General features: G+C 37.6%; 1 protein-coding gene across 1 annotated transcript in view; it reads right to left on the bottom strand.

Annotated features, from left to right (window-relative positions):
• The window catches only part of LOC121316645 (CUB and sushi domain-containing protein 1-like), a 179,747-nt gene that overhangs the window by 105,283 nt on the left and 55,416 nt on the right, over positions 1-19,048 (bottom strand). The window contains exons 18-22 of the mRNA XM_041251686.1: positions 15,828-15,954; positions 11,612-11,814; positions 6,555-6,746; positions 3,279-3,417; positions 1,735-1,922 (exon numbers count right to left, since the gene is read on the bottom strand). Coding sequence (XP_041107620.1) covers positions 1,735-1,922; positions 3,279-3,417; positions 6,555-6,746; positions 11,612-11,814; positions 15,828-15,954 — 849 coding nt within the window. The remainder of the gene's footprint in view (positions 1-1,734; positions 1,923-3,278; positions 3,418-6,554; positions 6,747-11,611; positions 11,815-15,827; positions 15,955-19,048) is intronic.

The raw sequence follows: 19,048 nt of genomic DNA, 5'->3' as shown, positions 1-19,048 counted from the left end.
CTAAGGCGGACAGACGGTCCCGTTCAGGGGCCAGACCCACAGATGGAGTCTGCCCGGTTCTGGGTGTCAGATTGGTGCCTTGCACCTGACTGAGGAGATCCATGTGCAGCAAGATCTCCCAGGGCTGGCCCTGCAGCAGCTGGCAGAGGTTTGAAAACCAGAATCTCCTGGGCCATCTAGGGGCCATCAGGAGAACTGTCGCCTTGTCTCTCCTGACCTCGAAGAAAGCAGGGAGCAGCAGTATTGGTAGGAAAGCATACAAAGGTACACTCGTGGGCTGCTCTCAGCTTCCGCGCATTTATGTGCAGGGATGTCCAGCAACCCGACCAGGGTCTGTGGACTCCTCTGCCTGCCCAGAACACCCCACAACCAGAGTTGGATGCGTCTGTCATCACCAATTGATGGTTGTGTATCATGCCCATCCTTACGCCTTTGCTCAGGTGAGAGGCTTTCCTCCACCAGCATAGGGCTTCCCAACATAGGTGAGACATGGTCAGCCGACAGTGGCTGTCGTGTTTGGGGTGTAGCAAAAAGGCACTGAGCCACACTTGGATCGGGCATATGTGGAGTAACCCCAGTTGGGTGGCTGATAAAGTTGCAGCCATCAGGCCCAATAGTTTTTCGCACAACGCCAATTGTACTGTGAGACCTTGTTGAACAGGGCCAGACAGTTGCGAATGGCAGCTACTCTGTCGTCCGACAGGTAAGCTCGCATCGTAAGGGAATCCAGTCGGAGATCCAAGTAGACCGTGCTTTGCACCGGTATTAATTGTCTCTGGCATCACTGAGGGTGAGACCTAGCCTCAACAGATGCTTCATCACAATTGCTCCTTCCTGCAACTGGGACAAATATGTTAATATATGTTAATATAAAATTGAACATCATAGCTGGACCGAGCAGAAAATTGATAGGGCAATATTTAATTTACTACTACTTAAAACCATACGTAACAAGAAACCTCTTTTGATAGTAGCACATCAGTTGATTTTTTTATATAATATTACAAAATATTTAACTGTCAGATGACTGATCTTCTGTTCTTCTCCACATACCATAACATGGAGCAGGTCGTCACCCACCTCAGGCAGGCTGACAGACACAGACAGCTATGAAAGACTACCTACCCCACGCAGCAAATGTATATATAAAGCTTCATGGAATTATTGTATATTACAGCCTTGAATATTATTTACATGGTCTTAAATAAACCTTTTTTTTTTTTGTAGAATTAGCGGTAGCATGCTTGTGTAGGAGCCTTATTGACATCTCTCGTATTGTACATATATTTAGTTTATTTTTCACCCATTTTGTTTCTGCTTCAAACTATCTATAAACTTCAAACACATCTATCAAAATCAAGGCTTTAAATCAGGAACAATATAATATTCTTTTGTTGTTTCAGTTAATTCATTACCATATTTTATTACAGACTTTTAAAGTAACACTCCAGGATTCTCTTAGAAAAAGGGTTCTTTGAACTGTACAGCATCCACTGGAGTAAATAAATCACAGCTATTTAATAACAGGTGAATACATCTATTGTGATAAAATGTATTCAGAAAAAAAAATCTCAGTAGGGTTTAACACTAACTGGTATAAACTGTGAAGACAGAAACATGAATCTAAAATTAGAGATAGCTATATGGACATGAAAAATAAACCAGATTCTTCATAACAATGTTAATTTATGTGTTAATGAAAATGATACATGCTACAGTGCCTGGACCATTTACCTTTGTATTCAATTGCAAATCCAGACATCCCCAAAGAAGCATCACTCCGGAAAGCCAGAAAAAGGCTATTCCCACTGCTTTCTATCCTATCAGGGGCCTGAGAACCTTGGAAACTGCCAATTAGAGGGCTGTTGGAATCTTCCCCTTCATAAATGTGTAAGAAATCATAACTGGGTTCCATGTTGAAACTGAAAGAAAACAAACAGTATAATTCACTGGAATGCTGACAAATCTCTCCTGCATGTTATAAAAAACAATGAGACGGACAGCTGATGCAAAGTGCTTGCAGAAAGCCGATCAAGCAGACCAAAAACATAGATGAAAAAAACGAAACAGTGTTTCCAAGACATAAAAGCTTTCAAAACCAACAAAAAAACATTGCCAGGAAAGAGGGTCAAAAGTACACAGAAGACAATCCCTAAAGTTTCATAGTATATAACAAAACATAAAGCTACAAAAAGCTTTTTGGGGTCAAGCATGAAACACACGTTTATCTAAATGGATACAAATAATTTGAAACATGATTAAAGCACTGAAATAACCCATAATATGTGCATTAATGGGAGCCAAAGACGATATTTTCTATGAGACATGGAGGTGGTTCTTGTAAGTTTCAGTTGTTTCATTGTTTCAAGATAATAAAAAAAAGTGAAATTCAGGTTGTGTGAATGGGAGAGAAGGCATCTGAGCTGTAAGTCTACTTCCCAACCAGGAAGGATGCTTGGTAAGTTGAGCGGCGCGCTTTCCCAAAGATGGCCCAACTCAATGCTAGGGTGAAACCGGAAGTCTGCCATCTTGGGGAGAGAGCATTGCTGCAACAAAGCTAAACAACTCCATAGTGACAAGAGTGTGGCGCCAGGCTGATTGTAGGGAGGAGTTCTGCAGTACAAAGTGGTTGCAGCTACGTAGACATGGCCCCTTACGATGGCAGTGACGGAACGTGCCGGAGCACTGTGTGCTTGTTTACTTTCATTACACAGAACAGAGAGCGAAGCTGCAGCACCAGAACCAGCACAACCTGCACCTTCCTGACAGCGCAGCACATCCATAACGAGAGAAAGCACCACAGACCCCTTGAACACCAGAGCACAGTTTCGTGCACGGAGGGAACGGAAAGCAGAGTTGTGATGGATTGCATGTTGTGTGTCTACTATTTTGGGACCATACCCCTTCTTCCCCTGATACCATTGGTAAAGGGGTGAATTATTGTACTTATTATTGCTATTGTAAAGATTACAAAAATACAGGTTTTGAAACCACATTTCCTGTTGGGACATTCAATTATTCACCCATCACTCGCCACCCTTGTCACAGGTTGGAAAAAGGTTTAACATTTCTGTATTCATTGAAAAACATGTATAAAATGGATATAAACAACAGTTACATATTCAGCTAAAACAAGAGCCTTCAGTGGTTTAATTCTGTATATATTATGCCTGCCCCACATGGTTTCCACAACCACTAATTTGAAGCATTTATGTTATTCTTAACATTTCAATCCTGATAAAGGTAATGACCTTCTCTTGAAGCATTTAAAACATTACCTTTTGAATATCAAGGCTATTACAAAGTCTGGATTCACTTTTATTCTCCAATCGCATTCCTTTCCTGGAGGATAAGGCTGTGGGTAGTTAGGTGATAAAATCACGCCTACTGGGCCTGTCACATTTCCTCCACAGGTAGCTGTCACAACATAAGAGAGGCAAAACAATATAAAATATAACAAGAGTCATAACCTGAAACTCAAGAAAAAAAAAAAAAAACACTTTAGGACTATATAGTACAGAAGTCATGGGGGTTTACTTCAATATTTTTGTATCGTCTTACTGAGGCTTCAATACAAAACTGTTTTTGTAAATACATAATGTCATTTTCAGGATATAAGGCACAGTCTGACCTTCCCTGTATTTCATTTTTTATAGCGTGCACCAGTATGTTACCATTTAAACTAGTATTATAGAATACCATAATCTAAGTATACTGCTTACTTCAAAATAAGAGTCATATTGTCCTCCCATTTGAACTAAATCTCTTTTGCCATTATAGTGGCTTCCTCCCTACCTTTTATTCTCTTATACACACACACAGGCGCACACACACACACACACACACACACACACGCACAAAGCAGACACTACTGAAAGACATGAATACTAAACTTGAGGGAGACCAGATGGAGTACAGCAGAGATGGCCAACCCTGATCCTGGAGAGCCACAAGATAGGTGACCCTTAATCATCAATTTCTAAAGACTTGGAACAATTTAATTTTGACTAGTTAAGCAGTTGTTTGTTTTTCAATTTAAATAGTAATTTGTTCAATTAAGTAATTTAGAGATAATGTTGAACAAAATCCTGAACACCCTGTAGATCTCGTGGACCAGAGCTGAGCACTCCTGATTTAATTGAACAAATTAACTTGCTAAATTGATCAACAACTAGCACTCTTCAGAAATTGATGATTTATGGGTTACCTATAAAACCTGCTGGATTGTGCTTCTGCAGGACACCCCTGCACAAAATCATAAATCAGCTTTTCCCAAAGATCACCATTTTAGAAAATGGCTGAAACAGAACTAGATGCATTGCATCTTAAGCTTGATATACTCAAGCTTGAATAAGATTAACAAGGGCATCAAAAAACAGAAATCATTTGTCATTGTCTTTGCGTGAGGGTGAAAGCCTTAAAATGTAAATTGTTGATGTAAGGTTGTCAGGATGGGGTTAAATCTGTTCCTGCCATCAATCACAGATGTGGCCGTTCCCCAATTAGGTAATTGAGTGCTTACTGCGGAGTGGACGCGTGTAAAAAGGAAGCAAAATCATTTGTTTGGTGGAGTTTGTGCTGTGAGTGGTGAACTGTTTTATTTAAGATAGGGAAGGCGAACGCCCAGCCTACTGCTTAGTCTTTTGTTAAACTTTTTATTTTGGCCCTTGTCCCCTGTTTATTTGTCTGTTTCTTTTTGTGTTTAATAAAGTGCGCAACAATGCTTTAAAACTGCAGCTTTCTATTTGACTCTCTTTAATTCCTGCCGGTAACATCTTGGGCCACAGCTCTATCTTGTCTTGAATTATACAAATTAATAATAAGGTAATTGTTTAAACATAAATATTTTTGAATAACTGTATCACTCATACATCCCTTCTTGGGATACCAATATAGTTATTTTGTAACAAAGGGGAGAAAAAATATGCTGGAATGGGTAAGAAGAGATAAAAAAAAAAAAGTAAAGTTATTGCTACAGTAAAAAAAATTCTTCTTTAATATATTAAAATTCTCTCTTTCCTACTCTCACCTGAAGACGAGACTGTTGAGGTCTTGAAAGCTTGTGATTAATTCTTGTTTCATTAGTCCAATAAAAGGTATCACATCTCCTTCTCTTTGTCTAAGATTGGTCTTTAAATCTTATTTTCTAGTTAGCGTACATCAATACAAAAATATACATTTTGAACAGATTTCACCTACCACTAAAGTCAGAAACAAAAAACAAAAAATTATCAAAAACTACTCAATTGCCACCATTAACCGAAACTATAGAATACTAGAGTATACTGCACACCTCTCATATAACAAACCTGTAAATTACATGGACAGGCTCGTAACATTTGTAAAAAGTTATGTGTTACATACTGAGAATTATGGTGGTAGGAAAAATATGGCAGTGCATCCTTTCTTCTTGCTTTATGTTAAAACTGGGGGGAAAAATACACACTTATCTTGTAAAATTCAGAAACATCTGTTCTAACAATAAGGGAATAGGCAAGCCAAGACTGCAGTGATTTCATGATGGCCTACGATCTATAAAAGCTTGTCAGATCTTGAAAGACATGTATGACTGAAACTGATGTACAATACGGAGATGCAGCTTTTTAGGCAAACTATTGTAGAACCATCCAACATTTCTCACTCAACCAGAGAGATCACATTGATCAATACAGGGCTCCTTGTGGGTCCCCTGCTAAGATCATCAACCTGGCAGGAATGGCATTCCAAATGTCTGTCACATGCAGTTTACGTATTTGCCCCAATACATGTCAGGGGTTCTATTTGGAAAACAAATTTATCTGTCAAGTAAGGGACAGCATAATAACAAACGAGTTACACTGCAAGTGTTTCAAGCATCTGTAAATGAATCATAGAGACAGTACGGTTACTGTATATATATTAATATATATATTATGATATATATATATATATATATATAATATACATACACAGTGCCTATAGAAAGGTAGGATGTGTAGATAAATGAATAAAAAAAAAACTATTTTAATGCATTTTAATTCCAGGCTATAAGGCAACAGAAGGTGAAACAGCACATAGCAAAAAAAAACTGTGTTGTCTACAGTAGTGCTGCTACATCAGACACTATATATATATGTGTGTGTGTGTGTGTGTGTGTGTGTGTGTGTGTGTGTGTGTGTATTATTATATTGTGTACGTCCAACTAATTTCCAAAAAAGGTTTTTTATGATTAACTAGTTTGCGATATAAACATAAATTATTATTATGGTTTATGGAAATATATAAATACCAAATATCTCATATTCATTATAGATATTATATATATATATATATATATATATAATAATTAATAACAGGGACCAGCCTTTGTATTGTAAGCCTTTGCTATATCACATTCCTAGGAGACAATTACTCATTCTTATGGTCTCCTTTATACGAAATTATGGTAGTGTATTCATTTCTAGCCAAATAATTGCAATATAAACTGTGTATGGTTCACATGTGAGTACTATGTATATATAGAGTAATGCTTTTAAACATATATCTTTTTTTAAAACTGATTTAGATTAACTTACCGATACAAGTTGGAGGATCAGGTTGCCAAAAGAATCTGCTGTGGAGTTGCACACAGGTGATTTTTGCCACTCCTTGTATTTGGTAGCCTGGATCACACTGAAAAGTAACAGTATCTCCAGGCTCTCGGCTGTCCCCATACCTAGTTCCATTCTGTGGAGTTCCTGGGTCATTGCATGTTGTAGCTGTTGTAGCTGCAGAAATAATGCAATTAATCATTCATTCATATACCTATATCTGTCTATCCATCTATCTATCTATCTATCTATCTATCTATCTATCTATCTATCTATCTATATATATATATATATATATATATATATATATATATATATATATATATATGCTAGGTGGTTTTAATAGTTTTTCATATATCGTTTTAATAGTTTTTCCTTTATTATGATTTTTTTTTTTTTTTTTTTAAATCATTGTGAGTGATTCTGGTTGCTCTTGCTCCAGAGTCACTATCATTTTTATTGTCTTTACCTGGGCTTTAAAGGTTGATTTAGAGAAAAAATATGATAATCAGCATTGGTGAAACATAACCCAGCACATCTCAGAATGACTGTGACTACTATAAAAATAGCAAGAAATGTAAAAAGGCGACATGAAAGACACTTCATGCTACTTATTCTTTAAGTTATGCAATATTTTACTTTTTCAAAATTTCACTTTGTAACTGGCCCAGTATTTATTATTAATCACTGTACCTTTGGCAATGCAGCAATACGTGCTCTATTGTTTCCCTCTGCCTCATGTCACTCTGGTTGAACATCCATTTTTCAATAGTAGATTTTTCTAATCTCAAGCTGAACAGCCTCAGGAGTACCAGACACTCAGTGGATCCATCTGTTGCAAGTCTATAGTTTTGGATTTTCCTCTTATTACATTTTATAGTATATAATGGAAGTCTAAAACCAGTGTAACAATTTATTTTCCTCATGACTGTGGCTTACGATTGCGATGTGCTTGCGAGGAGGTTGCGAGGACGCAGAGGTTGGCGCGTGTGTTTCATAAAGCACTCTGCAAGTGCCGTCGCTTGCGATTAGTCTTTTGCGATTTGCGATGAGTGAAATCACGAACTCGGTAATCAATTTAAGTGATTGTTCAATTATTGTTCAATTAAGATGTTGCAAATATGAAATACTATGACACTGCTAGTAAAAATAGGAGAAATTATATGAGAATAAATTACCAACAATGTAAATGCTAAAAGGGAAAACTAGAGAGGTGCTGACAAGATGAAAATGAGGTGCAAGCAAACTATATGTATATTTAATAGAAAAGCCCATTATTGTTCAGTGACTAAAAGTGTTACAACAAGTAAAATCAGTTGGTTTCAAACTCATTTCTGATTTCAAACGCCCCTGTCTTGCCTTTCCCAACATAAATTAATTATAGGAAACTAATATATCTTGGTATTCATTTACATTTCATCTACTTTATGACCATGATAGTCCATATAATTATTTCCTTTTAAGTGTGACAGATAATTCTTAATCCAATAAATGACCTAAAATTCACCCTTGCTCTTTTCCCATGACATCATTTTAATAGAAGTGTGTTCCATAATGGAACGTAATCACCAGAACTGCAGCTTATAAAACACTTCTTAAACATTTCTATTACATTAAAAATGGATCCTATTCATTCAAGTTTAACTCAGAAATTATAAAGCTTTTTAAAAGCTGCTTTGCTAAATTGACTGTTGTAAAGTCCAGAGAGAGACTTTCATATAATGAATGTGTTTTGCATGCTTTTGTTTTGTGTTTTATATTTGACTTCTGAAATCTGATATCTAAATTATGTTGATGAACACTAAGTTATGAGTTAATATGTTGTGTGTAGGGTGTCTCATATTGTTGATGTTTGGGCAAGAGTCCCAAATAGTGAAGCTGGTTGCCCAAACTACGAAATAATGGTGTTATTATACAGTACATATAGGAAGTATTCACCCCCCCCCCTTGGATGTTTTCAGTTTGTTGTGTTACAACCATGAAATCTTGATGCATTTAAATGTTTTTTTTTTCTCTTTGATTTACACAACCTACTCAACACTTTTAATATGTGAAAAAATGGGGGGGTGAGTAAACAAATTAATTAAAAATAAAAACCTGAAATGTCTTCATTAGATAAGTATTCACCCCCTTTGCTATGACACTCTTAAATAAGCTTAGGTGCAACAAATTGCCTTCAGAATTCACACAATAAGTTAAATGAAGTCCATCTGTGTGCAATAAAAGTGGTTCACATGATTTCAGATTAAATATAGCTGTCTCTGTAAGGTCCCACAGTTGGGTAGTGCATTCAAAGCAAATATACTACCATAAAGACCAAGGAGGTTTCCAAACAACTCCGGGATAAAGTTGTGGAAAGGCATAGATCAGGGAAGGGGTATGAAACAATTTCAAAGGCATTGAATATCCCTTGGAGCACAGTCATTAAGAAGTGGAAGGTATACGGCACCACTCAGAATCTGCTTAGAGCAGGCCGTCCTCCTAAGCTGAGCAGCCGAGTAAGAAGGGCATTGGTCAGAGAAAACACCCAGATGTCAAAAGAAAGACCTACAGCGTTCTATGGTTGGTTCCATGAAACTGTCCATGTGTCAACAATAGTTGAGTTACTCAAAAAGAGTGGCAAGAAGGAAGCCATTTCTGAAAAAATCCCATGTAAAATCCTGTTGTGATTTGCAAAAAGTCGTGTGGAAGACTCTGAAAAGATGTGCAAAATATTCTGTTGTCCAATGAAACAAAAATTGAACTATTTGGCCTAAATGCAAAGCGTTATATCTGACGCAAACCCGACACAACACATCACCCAGGTAACATCATCCGTAATGTGAAGTATGGTGGTGGCAGCCTCATGCTATGCAGATGCTTTTCATTGGCAGGGACTGGGAAGCTTGTCAGGGTAGAGGGCAAAATGGATGGAGCTAAATACAGGCAAATCTTTGAGGAAAACCTGCAAAAGACCTAAGACTGGGATGGAGATTCACCTTTCAGCAGGACAATGACCCCAAAAACACAGCCAAAGTGACACTGGAGTGGTTTAAAAACAAGAAAGTAAATGTCCTAGAGTCAAAGCCCGGACATTTTTGATTGGGAATCTGTGGCAAGACTTGAAGAATACTGTCCACCAACGATCCCCATCCAACTTGACAAAGCTTGAACAATTTTGCCAAGAAGAACTGGCAAATATTGCATGATCCAGATGTGCAAACCTGGTAGAGGCTTACCCCAAAAGACTCACAGCTGTAATTGCTGCCAAAGGTGGTTCTACCAACTATTGACTCAGGGGGGTGAATACTTATCTAACCAAGACATTTCAGTTGTTTTATTTTTCATATTGTTTCACAATAAAAATTCTCTTGCCTCTTCCAAGTGTTGAGTAGGTTGTGTAAATCAAAGAAAAAAAAAATCCCATTTAAATGCATCAAGATTTCAGGTTGTAACACAACAAACTGTGAAAACATCCAAGGGGGGTAATACTTACTATAGGCACTGTAAATCACAAAATGTAAGTGTGTTTAATTCACAGGATGACATATTTACACAGGAAGATGTACTGGTCTATTTGTCTTACAAAAATGACATGTCTAAAAAAAAAAAAAAAACAGAGTACAATCTGAATATGTAAATACTTCTCACTAACTAACATGTGTTTGTAAATGTATATTAATGAGAAAGAAAAAAAAAATTAAATTATCTGCAAGTAGAACCACCACAGACAGCCAGCATGTAAATTGATTCAATGTGACAAGTCTGAAATGTGTTTGAATTATCCTGGAGGAACATATGGCCATTTCTTGCAGGGAAGTTAAGAATGGAAATCTACAGCAAGTCTGTTTCCAGAATGACACAGACGCTTCCTCTCATGAAATATGGCATGAGTGCATGCATGTTCATCACTTGCATATATTGCTGTGGACTTTCTATCTGTTAAACTCTGTCTGACTATTTAATTGAGCTAAACAGAAAATATTTATAATTAAAAGATTATTTTTGTAAAGTAAACAGGGCTTTAAAATATGTATTTTTTATATTTTAATGATAGATCAATTATTATGGCAAGGCACCCTTAGTTATGCAACATAATTTAAATATACTTGAACCCTGAGACCCCGAAAAGACAGATTTTCTGACCTTTAATCTTTATCCTCTGATGCATGATCAGATTATAATTACATACGGATGAGAATCAGCAGGAATAAATACATTATACCTAACTGGTGTAGTGAGTTCATATTCAACACGTGTAACCATGCAAAAACTATTTGGGTGACCTTTTAAACAATTCCAATCTCTATTGTTCTTCATTAACAATGTATAAATGTAGTAGTGTGCTTAGACAGCATATTAAAAAATTAGTGATGGGTCATTCCATGGCTTATGAAAAATATATCATGTATTTTAACATAAACTGATAAGAATGAAGATTCCACGCCATTAAGAATTTGACTATGCTTACTGTATGAAGAATTCACAATTAAACATTACAAAACAATGAATAAACTAGCTCAGCCTGTAATTAAATACAGCTGAATCTCGCAAATCAAAACTAGCTGAGACCAGATCCTGTTCAGATTAGTCATTTATTCTGTGTACTGGTAAAAATGTCTTGCCTAGTCTTGTTATATGTTGTTGATGTACTCCTAACTTATATTTTCAACTGCTATCAGAAAGAGTCTACTGTCTGCAGTATAACACTTCGAAATGCCTACCTGGTGGAAACAAGGTAAAGTTGATAAAGTACACACAACATTTACACTTCAATTAATGGTGTGAGAAAGTGCTACCACTTTATATTTTTCAAAAAGTTTTAATTATGTACATGTCACTGTTATTCTGGGCATCGCTATATGGTATATACTGTATGTATCGGGTATCTATAGGGTTTTTCACAAATAAACTGTTGTGGCATTTCAAACATCAGAATGTAAAAGTAGCAGAAATACCTTTCAAGACTATAACAATTTATTCAATTCATTTTTATCTTTGAGCTGGAATAACTACAATTATTCAAGTTAAAGTAGGTTTACAATTGAAGAAGTGGTACCTACTTGAGAACTGAATGGAGAACCCAGACTTGCTGATGAAGTAGTCAGTGTCAAACTGCAGAGTTAATGAACTGAACGTGCTGTGGGTGTCTTCAGGTAATGATGAGCCACTCCACTCTTTTAGTAGGACATCACTTGTTATTGGACCATCCCACACTTTAAGGATATCGTGGCCAACTTCAGTGTCAAAGACTATAAAATGAAGGCTGCAAACAAAATGCAAAGCACAAATGAAGCTTATATTGTTTTTTTTTTTTTTTTTTTGCAAACACATACTAAACTATTTAGCTATGTACAATTGTGGGAGTACAGTTGTCAGTCAAACTTAAAATCAATCCGCGCAAGGACAGGCATTTTCATTTTGACTTGCCGTAATAAAAGCTCAGTTCAGATCAATTGGACAGCAAATGCCATTCATAAAGCAATTGATTCACATTTATTTTATTATCAACCAAAACCAGGCAATCAATACTTTGCACCGACGAAAGCAACCTGTCCTGTACCCACAATTACCGAATCAACCAATCACAGCCTGTCAGCTGGACTGGAGCTTGGCATTTTTCAATAACAACAAACAGACATGGACAATTTAGTACTATTGCTCCATTCTGATAATGGCACTGTCCAGATAAACTATAAGCTGCTCTGCCGGGTAAAAAAGGTGTTTGTTTAATAATGTTATTTGTTTTGTTCTCTCTCTAATTATGTCTGTGATCCTTTAATAACATTTTCAGGACTATTTTCCTAAAACGTCTCAACAGAAGGGTAGCCAGCTCATCATTACAGTTCAAGGTAAACCTATGTTTTTTTTATTTATTTTTTTATTAAAAAAAAGAGAAAAATTGTGCCCTCAATGAAGGCGTTTGTTTTCAATTGTACTCTCAGTTAAGGACAATCTGTCCTTTTCTTGTTCACTAATTGCTCTCTAAACTTTAGAATTCGCGCTTCTGTTTTCAGTTTTTATTTTTGAGCTATTTTCAAGTTTTCAGAGTGTTTGCTTTTTATATGCTGTATGAAATTATTGTTTTTGGTTACTTTCCACAATACTTGGGCAGTTTTTTGCTGTCAAAATATGTATAGTAACTGGTCAGTACTTGTACATTTAAGTTGTACCTTCTTTCCTTTGCTGTCTTCCACAACAAAATCCTTATGGTCATGGGCACATTCTTCTGGCGTTTTTGTTTGTAGGCATTTTTACATTTCCCCACAATTTTCAATTCTGTTTTAAATCTTCTGTATCCTAATCGTAATACAGCCTTAAATCCTGCAAACACGCCATCATTCCTAATTGTAATCTCGTTTAAATTTCGCCATGACAGTCTCCACTAAGAATGAAGGCATGTGGTGCTACTCAGTAGTTGGGGTGGGTTTAAAGTATTCAGAACAAATCAGTGATCGATACAAGTCAGGAATGAGAAACATTGCTCAGCTGCACTGGGGAAGGTAGTTTGTTTTTGTTTGTTTTTTGTAATAGTTTTTTTTTTTTTTTTTTTTAAATGGGAAAGGGATGAAGCTAACATGAATTGATTAACCACTTCCAGTGTTTTCCCTGTGTTTTCCGATGTTTATTGGCGATACATTGATTTCGTTTATTTTGTATTGGGGTGTTGTATCATTTTTTGTCAGTTAAAACCATAAAATCAGAAGCTCTACTTATAATGCAGACTTGAACGTGTAAGCATTTTGTTTAGGGTGAAATCCTCATGAATTATTTTGTAATTTCAACTGTTTTTACTATTCTTATTTAGATTTGTTTGTAATTAAGCTTTCCTACACTGGAAACTGCCCAGAGCTAAACTTCACCTCATGAAGACATTGATGCAGACTGCTGGCTGAATCACTCGTCAAATAATTTTACTAGTTTATTTTAGTATTTCTAGAAATAACACATTCCAATATTCCATAGCTTGCACTCTCACTTGCACATTGGTCCTGAAGAACCAGACCAATCAACTCCCTTAACCAACTGTGGGGTGCACTGTATTGTAACCTGGTTGCCCATTGCTGTTAAAAAAATAAATTTAAAAAAAAGCACACAGGTATTCTGCAACAAAACACATCATATCTATACAGACATGTTGGAGTAAATCCGAATCTAGCAGCACTCTGGAAGATGTCAACTATTAGACAGGTCTGTACCCTTCCCCCACCACTACCGTACCTATCTGTCTCACCTGTCCTGCTATGACTGTCTTTCACATCCCAATTATTCTGTCCTCTCACTCCCATCCTCTGTCCTCTCTCCTCTGCTCCCTAACCCCTCTAACCTCATCCCTTTGCCTCACTCCCCCTCTCTCCCCTCCCTCACTTTCTCTGGTACCCTCTGGAACTGTCACTCTTCTGCTAACAAAGCTGATTTAATCTCTGCCTATGCCTCCCACCTCTCTCGAGATTTCCTTGCTCTCACTGAAACCTGGCTCCCTCCTGATAACACTGTAACAACTGCTGCCCTGTCCTCTCTCTACGTCCAGTCCCATACTCTGCATCTCACTGGACGGGGGTGGGACTGGTCTTCTCCTCTCTCCCTCCTTACTCTTTTCTGCCTGCTCTGAACTCTACTCACTCTCTGTAACACCTTTGAATTTCACGCTGTCCAACTAGCCTCTCCCTGCCAACTCCTGCTAATTGTACTGTACTGTCCCCCTGGACCTCTCACTCACTTTCTCGATGACCTCAACTATCTCCTCTCCTCCCTCCCCTCTCTGGATACCCCAAATGTCTTGTTAGTTGATTTTAATATCCATCTCTCCAACCCCACCCACTCTACCGGACTTGCTTCCTCTCCTTCACTCCTTCAACTTCTCTCTCTCTCCATCCCTTCCTACCCACAAAGCTGGCCTTCAGCTGGACCTCACCTTCTCCAGGGCCCCTCCACCCTCTCTGTTACCCCTCTAGATCTCTCTGATTACTATTTCATCTATTCTTCTCTGTCTCTTCCCCACTCCACCTATCCCCACTGTCACCTCCTGCCTTAACCTTCGTTCTAGCTCCACCTCTATCCTTGCCTCCACCGCTCGATCTCACCTCCCTCCTATCGACTCTTTCTCCCAACTCTGTTGACTTTGCTACCTCCACTATCTTCTCCTCACACCCATCCTCCCTCCCTCTGTCCCCTCACCTGCCAACCTGCCCGCCCCTCCCCTCCCCTCCCCTCCCCTCCCCAACCCTGGCTCTCCTCTGTGCTCCGCTCAGCAACAACCAAACTGTGCTCTACTGAAAAGAAATGGAAGAGAGCCAAACTTCCTGCTGCCCTAGACTTCTACCGCTCCCTCCTCTCCTCCCCTCCTCCCTCCTCTATCTCCTCTGACAGCTCTGGCTCTTTTTTCTCCTCTAAAATCTCTGATATCTGCAAACTCTTTAACACTTCCTGCGTCCACCACCCATCTGCTTCAGCTCATCCAGAACGTCGCTGCTCACCTGGTGTTCTTTCTGCCTCGCTTCTTCCAAGCTACTCCACTGCTCCGATCACTCCACTGGCTCCCGCTTGTACTTGCCAACCGATGCCTTGACCAGACTGCACCCAGCTACCTCCAGACCTTCATCTCTCCCTATAGCCCCACCCAACCTCTCCGCTCCGCCTGCACTAGAAGACTGGCTGTACCTCCTCTACGCTCCCCTGCTTTCAGAGCCCGCTCCTTCTCCACCCTTGCCCCACAGTGGAACATCTTATGGATGTCAGGACTGCCCATTCCCTGACCATCTTCTGGCACCTCCTCAAGACATACCCTTCAGACAACACCTGTAAAAGTCAACTCTTCCTTTCTGGACTATATAGCACTCTGCCTTTAATACACTTTAACTTGCACTTATCTTTATTTTACTGTATTTAACCCTGCATTTAACCCAATCTGTAGTATTTCGTATTTCACTTGCACTCGCATTTAACGCTGATATAACTATAAACACTGTTATCTGCCCTTGAACTGCACCGATATCAAATCGCCCTGTGTTTTGTATTTGCTCTTATTAGGACTGAAGTCATTATATTTTGTATCTTGCTCTTAATTATATTGAAATTCTTGATATGTATTTTTTATATACAACTGTAAGTCGTCCTGGGTAAGGGGTTATTCCCAGTGTCTGCTTAATTAATAAATATATAAATAAATAAATAAATACATTATTATTATTATTATTATTATTATTATTATTATTATTATTAATAATAATAATAATAATAATAAATAATAATAATAATAATAATAATAAGCTAAATTACCTTATGGTTTTACCAGGATCTGCCTCAATGGACCAGGTACATTGCAGGTTATTGTCATATGGTGCAGGGTAACCAGGTGACAATATTCGTCCTGAAGTAGCTCCTGTAATGTGGCCTCCACATTCAGCTAAATAGACAATAGACAAAAAAATAGATTTTCGATAAATTATACATTATATATCTTGCATAACTAAACTAAAACAAAACAGTATTAAAAAAAAAAAACACAAAAAACCCAGCTAACATCACATCGTACAGCAGGGGTACTCAATTACATTCTGTGGCAGGCCAGATAAGGCAATGTCCAAACCTTGGGGGGCCACAGGGCGGTCATGATGCAAGTCCTGTTGGGGGGGGGGGGGTTAAATGGTCATGAAAAGCTGACGATCGAATCATACTTTACATACAGTAACAGAACTTTGCAACACTACACTTGCACCAATCAACTAATACAGTCATGGTTAATTACTTACAATGATACAATGTCTGATCGCCATTTAATAATAAAAACAGAAAGCAAATATATTTTTTCCTGATATTTTTCTGACAATATTGAAACATCTTGCAAACAAATTTTACAAATACCACTATAATGCTATTGAAACAGCATGTTATTCATTTTAATTTTATTAAAACTAGAAAATGTTCCGAAAATGACTGCGCAGCAAGCATTCAAGTTAACTAATGAAAGCACGTCAAATAGTGATTGCTGTATTTCTGTTGTATAAGCATGTTATTAAGCCTGATTAAGGTGTCTAAATATGCATTTTCTAACTCCAGTGTGTTTAAATGTAAATGAACAATTTCTAAATGAAATACATGGCATGACAGCAAACAGAGGGAAAATAAACTTAAGTGCATATCCAATATGCCATCATTGAGAGGTATGCAGTGGGTACATTTCTTACAGGTTTTTTTAAGCCAAATAAAAGATCTTTGATAGGTTTGTTTTCTTCTGCTAATTTCCTGTGCCTGAACACATGCTAGTGGCAAAATTGATATTTTTTCCTAAAAAATACTTCGTTTATCATATGAAAAATAAAGAAAATATAGACATATGCACTTAGGTTTTTCATGTATTTCTATAATAAAACTGTTTCTCATTTTAAAACATACAGCAGCCCCTCTCAACTGAAGTACCATGTGCACCGACCACAAACACTGTGCACACTGGCATGTGCACACCGAGCACTGCAGGAGCTATGTGGACAGGGTGAGGTGGACAGGCCATGACAGCTGGTGAGGTCTACTCGACAGCGGGGCAGGTGGAGTAATTACACGGCTGACTGGCTTTTGTGTTTTTTTAACTGCACCCAGCCAAAATTCACAGGTATTGCACAGGCAGTCGCTCATACTCGACAGACAGCGTATACAGGCAGCCTGTAATGCAAGCGAAGCAGGCTGTGAAGGAGCAAGAAAGTAGCTAAGAATTAGAGCCGCCGATTTCATGAAAGCGGCAAGTCAGCTCTCTTGCCTTAGGTGAGAGGCCAAAGAGAAAATGGTCTCTGAGTTGACTGTTTAATCCCTCGGTAGGCGGGACCGAGGACGGAGGGGCCCGTCGGCAGCTTTGAGATAAAACCTACATATGGCAGGCATAACCCATAAGTATGTTGGTGGTCGTCTTCAATTTGAAAGGGAACTATCAAATTTAACTTAAATAAACTCGTCAAGAAATAAACGTGGAAAGGGGGCACTGTATTTTGTTTTTCGTTTATTACTCTCCTCATAACAGAAAATAGGATTACAACAAAACAAAACGTTGATCACTGAATGTAACATTCACCTTGCTAGTTTGGCCAGTGTCTGGAAAGAGTGAAGCACTTTCGAGTGATGAGCATTACCAGCATCTGTATACCCCGATGCTGCCTCACTTTCCAAATCGTAAGCATCAATTTCACGACGTTGTGTTCATACCACACATCACTTGCCATTTTAGACACAGACGTAAATTGTTGCCTTCAAATTAATGTGCAGCAATGATTGTAAGAATATTCAGACAGTTTCTCCGCACTAAAGAAAATAATACTACTATAATAATACTCCATACTGGTTTTCATATCGCACTAAGCTAAATGGGTGAAGATTTATGAAGCATGCCAAAATTAAATCTCATCGGAATGAAAGTTAGCCAATCAGCTGGCTTGTATCTGTATTAGGTTGCCAAAAAAACATGCTTGTTAGGGGACACAAATACCCTGTAGATAGCGGCAATATGAAAATCTTGCAATTTCAGCTTTTGTAATGAAGGACAGCTGACGTGCGGCGGTCTAAAAGGAAGGCTCTCACGGGCCCCCAATTGAGGGACCCTGTCGTACAGTATAAGAGCCTTTTCACTGCTCCTTTTATGGATCTTTTAAGCCAGGCTCCCAGACCAAAAATGTTGCTGGTAGCTGGTTTGTGGGTATAATGTACCTAACACCATACACGATAGCAACATGTTTTTGCAGTATTCATAAAATACTGTGACAAATACATTACCACTGTATCTGATACTGAAAATTGTACTTGTATTAAAATATTTCTGTAGAATTAAATCTCCCCTGATATTAACAGGGCCTGCACAAATTATCCATGCATATTAAGTTAAAAAAACACAGAATTTTTGGACCTTAATTTGATATTCCTACATGTAACTTTAAGATCCTTTACCTATCAATTTTGCAATAAAACACAAACCCATTTTCAGATATTGTTGTTTTCCATCTATGCCAGATCAACATTTATTGTCTCTGGAATACCAGGGATCAGTCTAAGATCAGTCATACCCTGATTACTTAACCCTGGGAAAAAAATAAACAACAAAAAACAGTTTGTCTATAAATAAAACTATCCATGATCGTAGGGTTGCGGAGTTTTTGTCTATAAATAAAACTATCCATATATATATATATATATATATATATTATATATATACATACATATATATATATATATATATATATATATATATATATATCTATATATATATATATATATAAATACATTAGTTTCACTGTTGTAATCAATTGTCCAACTCTATCCATAATCATTGCCACGAAGCAAAACATACTTCCTGTGTTGTTTTCTTTATTTATTCCCAACTTTTAGCATTTTGGATACTGTTGAATAATACCCACTGTATATTATAACATTGCAATATTCAAAAAAGAACTGTATGTTACTATAATGAGAAGACGGTTGCCAAGCCTTCGATTTCTGCCCTCGACTATACTAAGTTGATT

This window comes from Polyodon spathula, chromosome 6 (genome assembly GCF_017654505.1).
Source record: "Polyodon spathula isolate WHYD16114869_AA chromosome 6, ASM1765450v1, whole genome shotgun sequence".
Taxonomy (NCBI): Eukaryota; Metazoa; Chordata; class Actinopteri; order Acipenseriformes; family Polyodontidae; genus Polyodon; species Polyodon spathula.
This window is presented reverse-complemented; position numbering and strand designations above follow the sequence as displayed.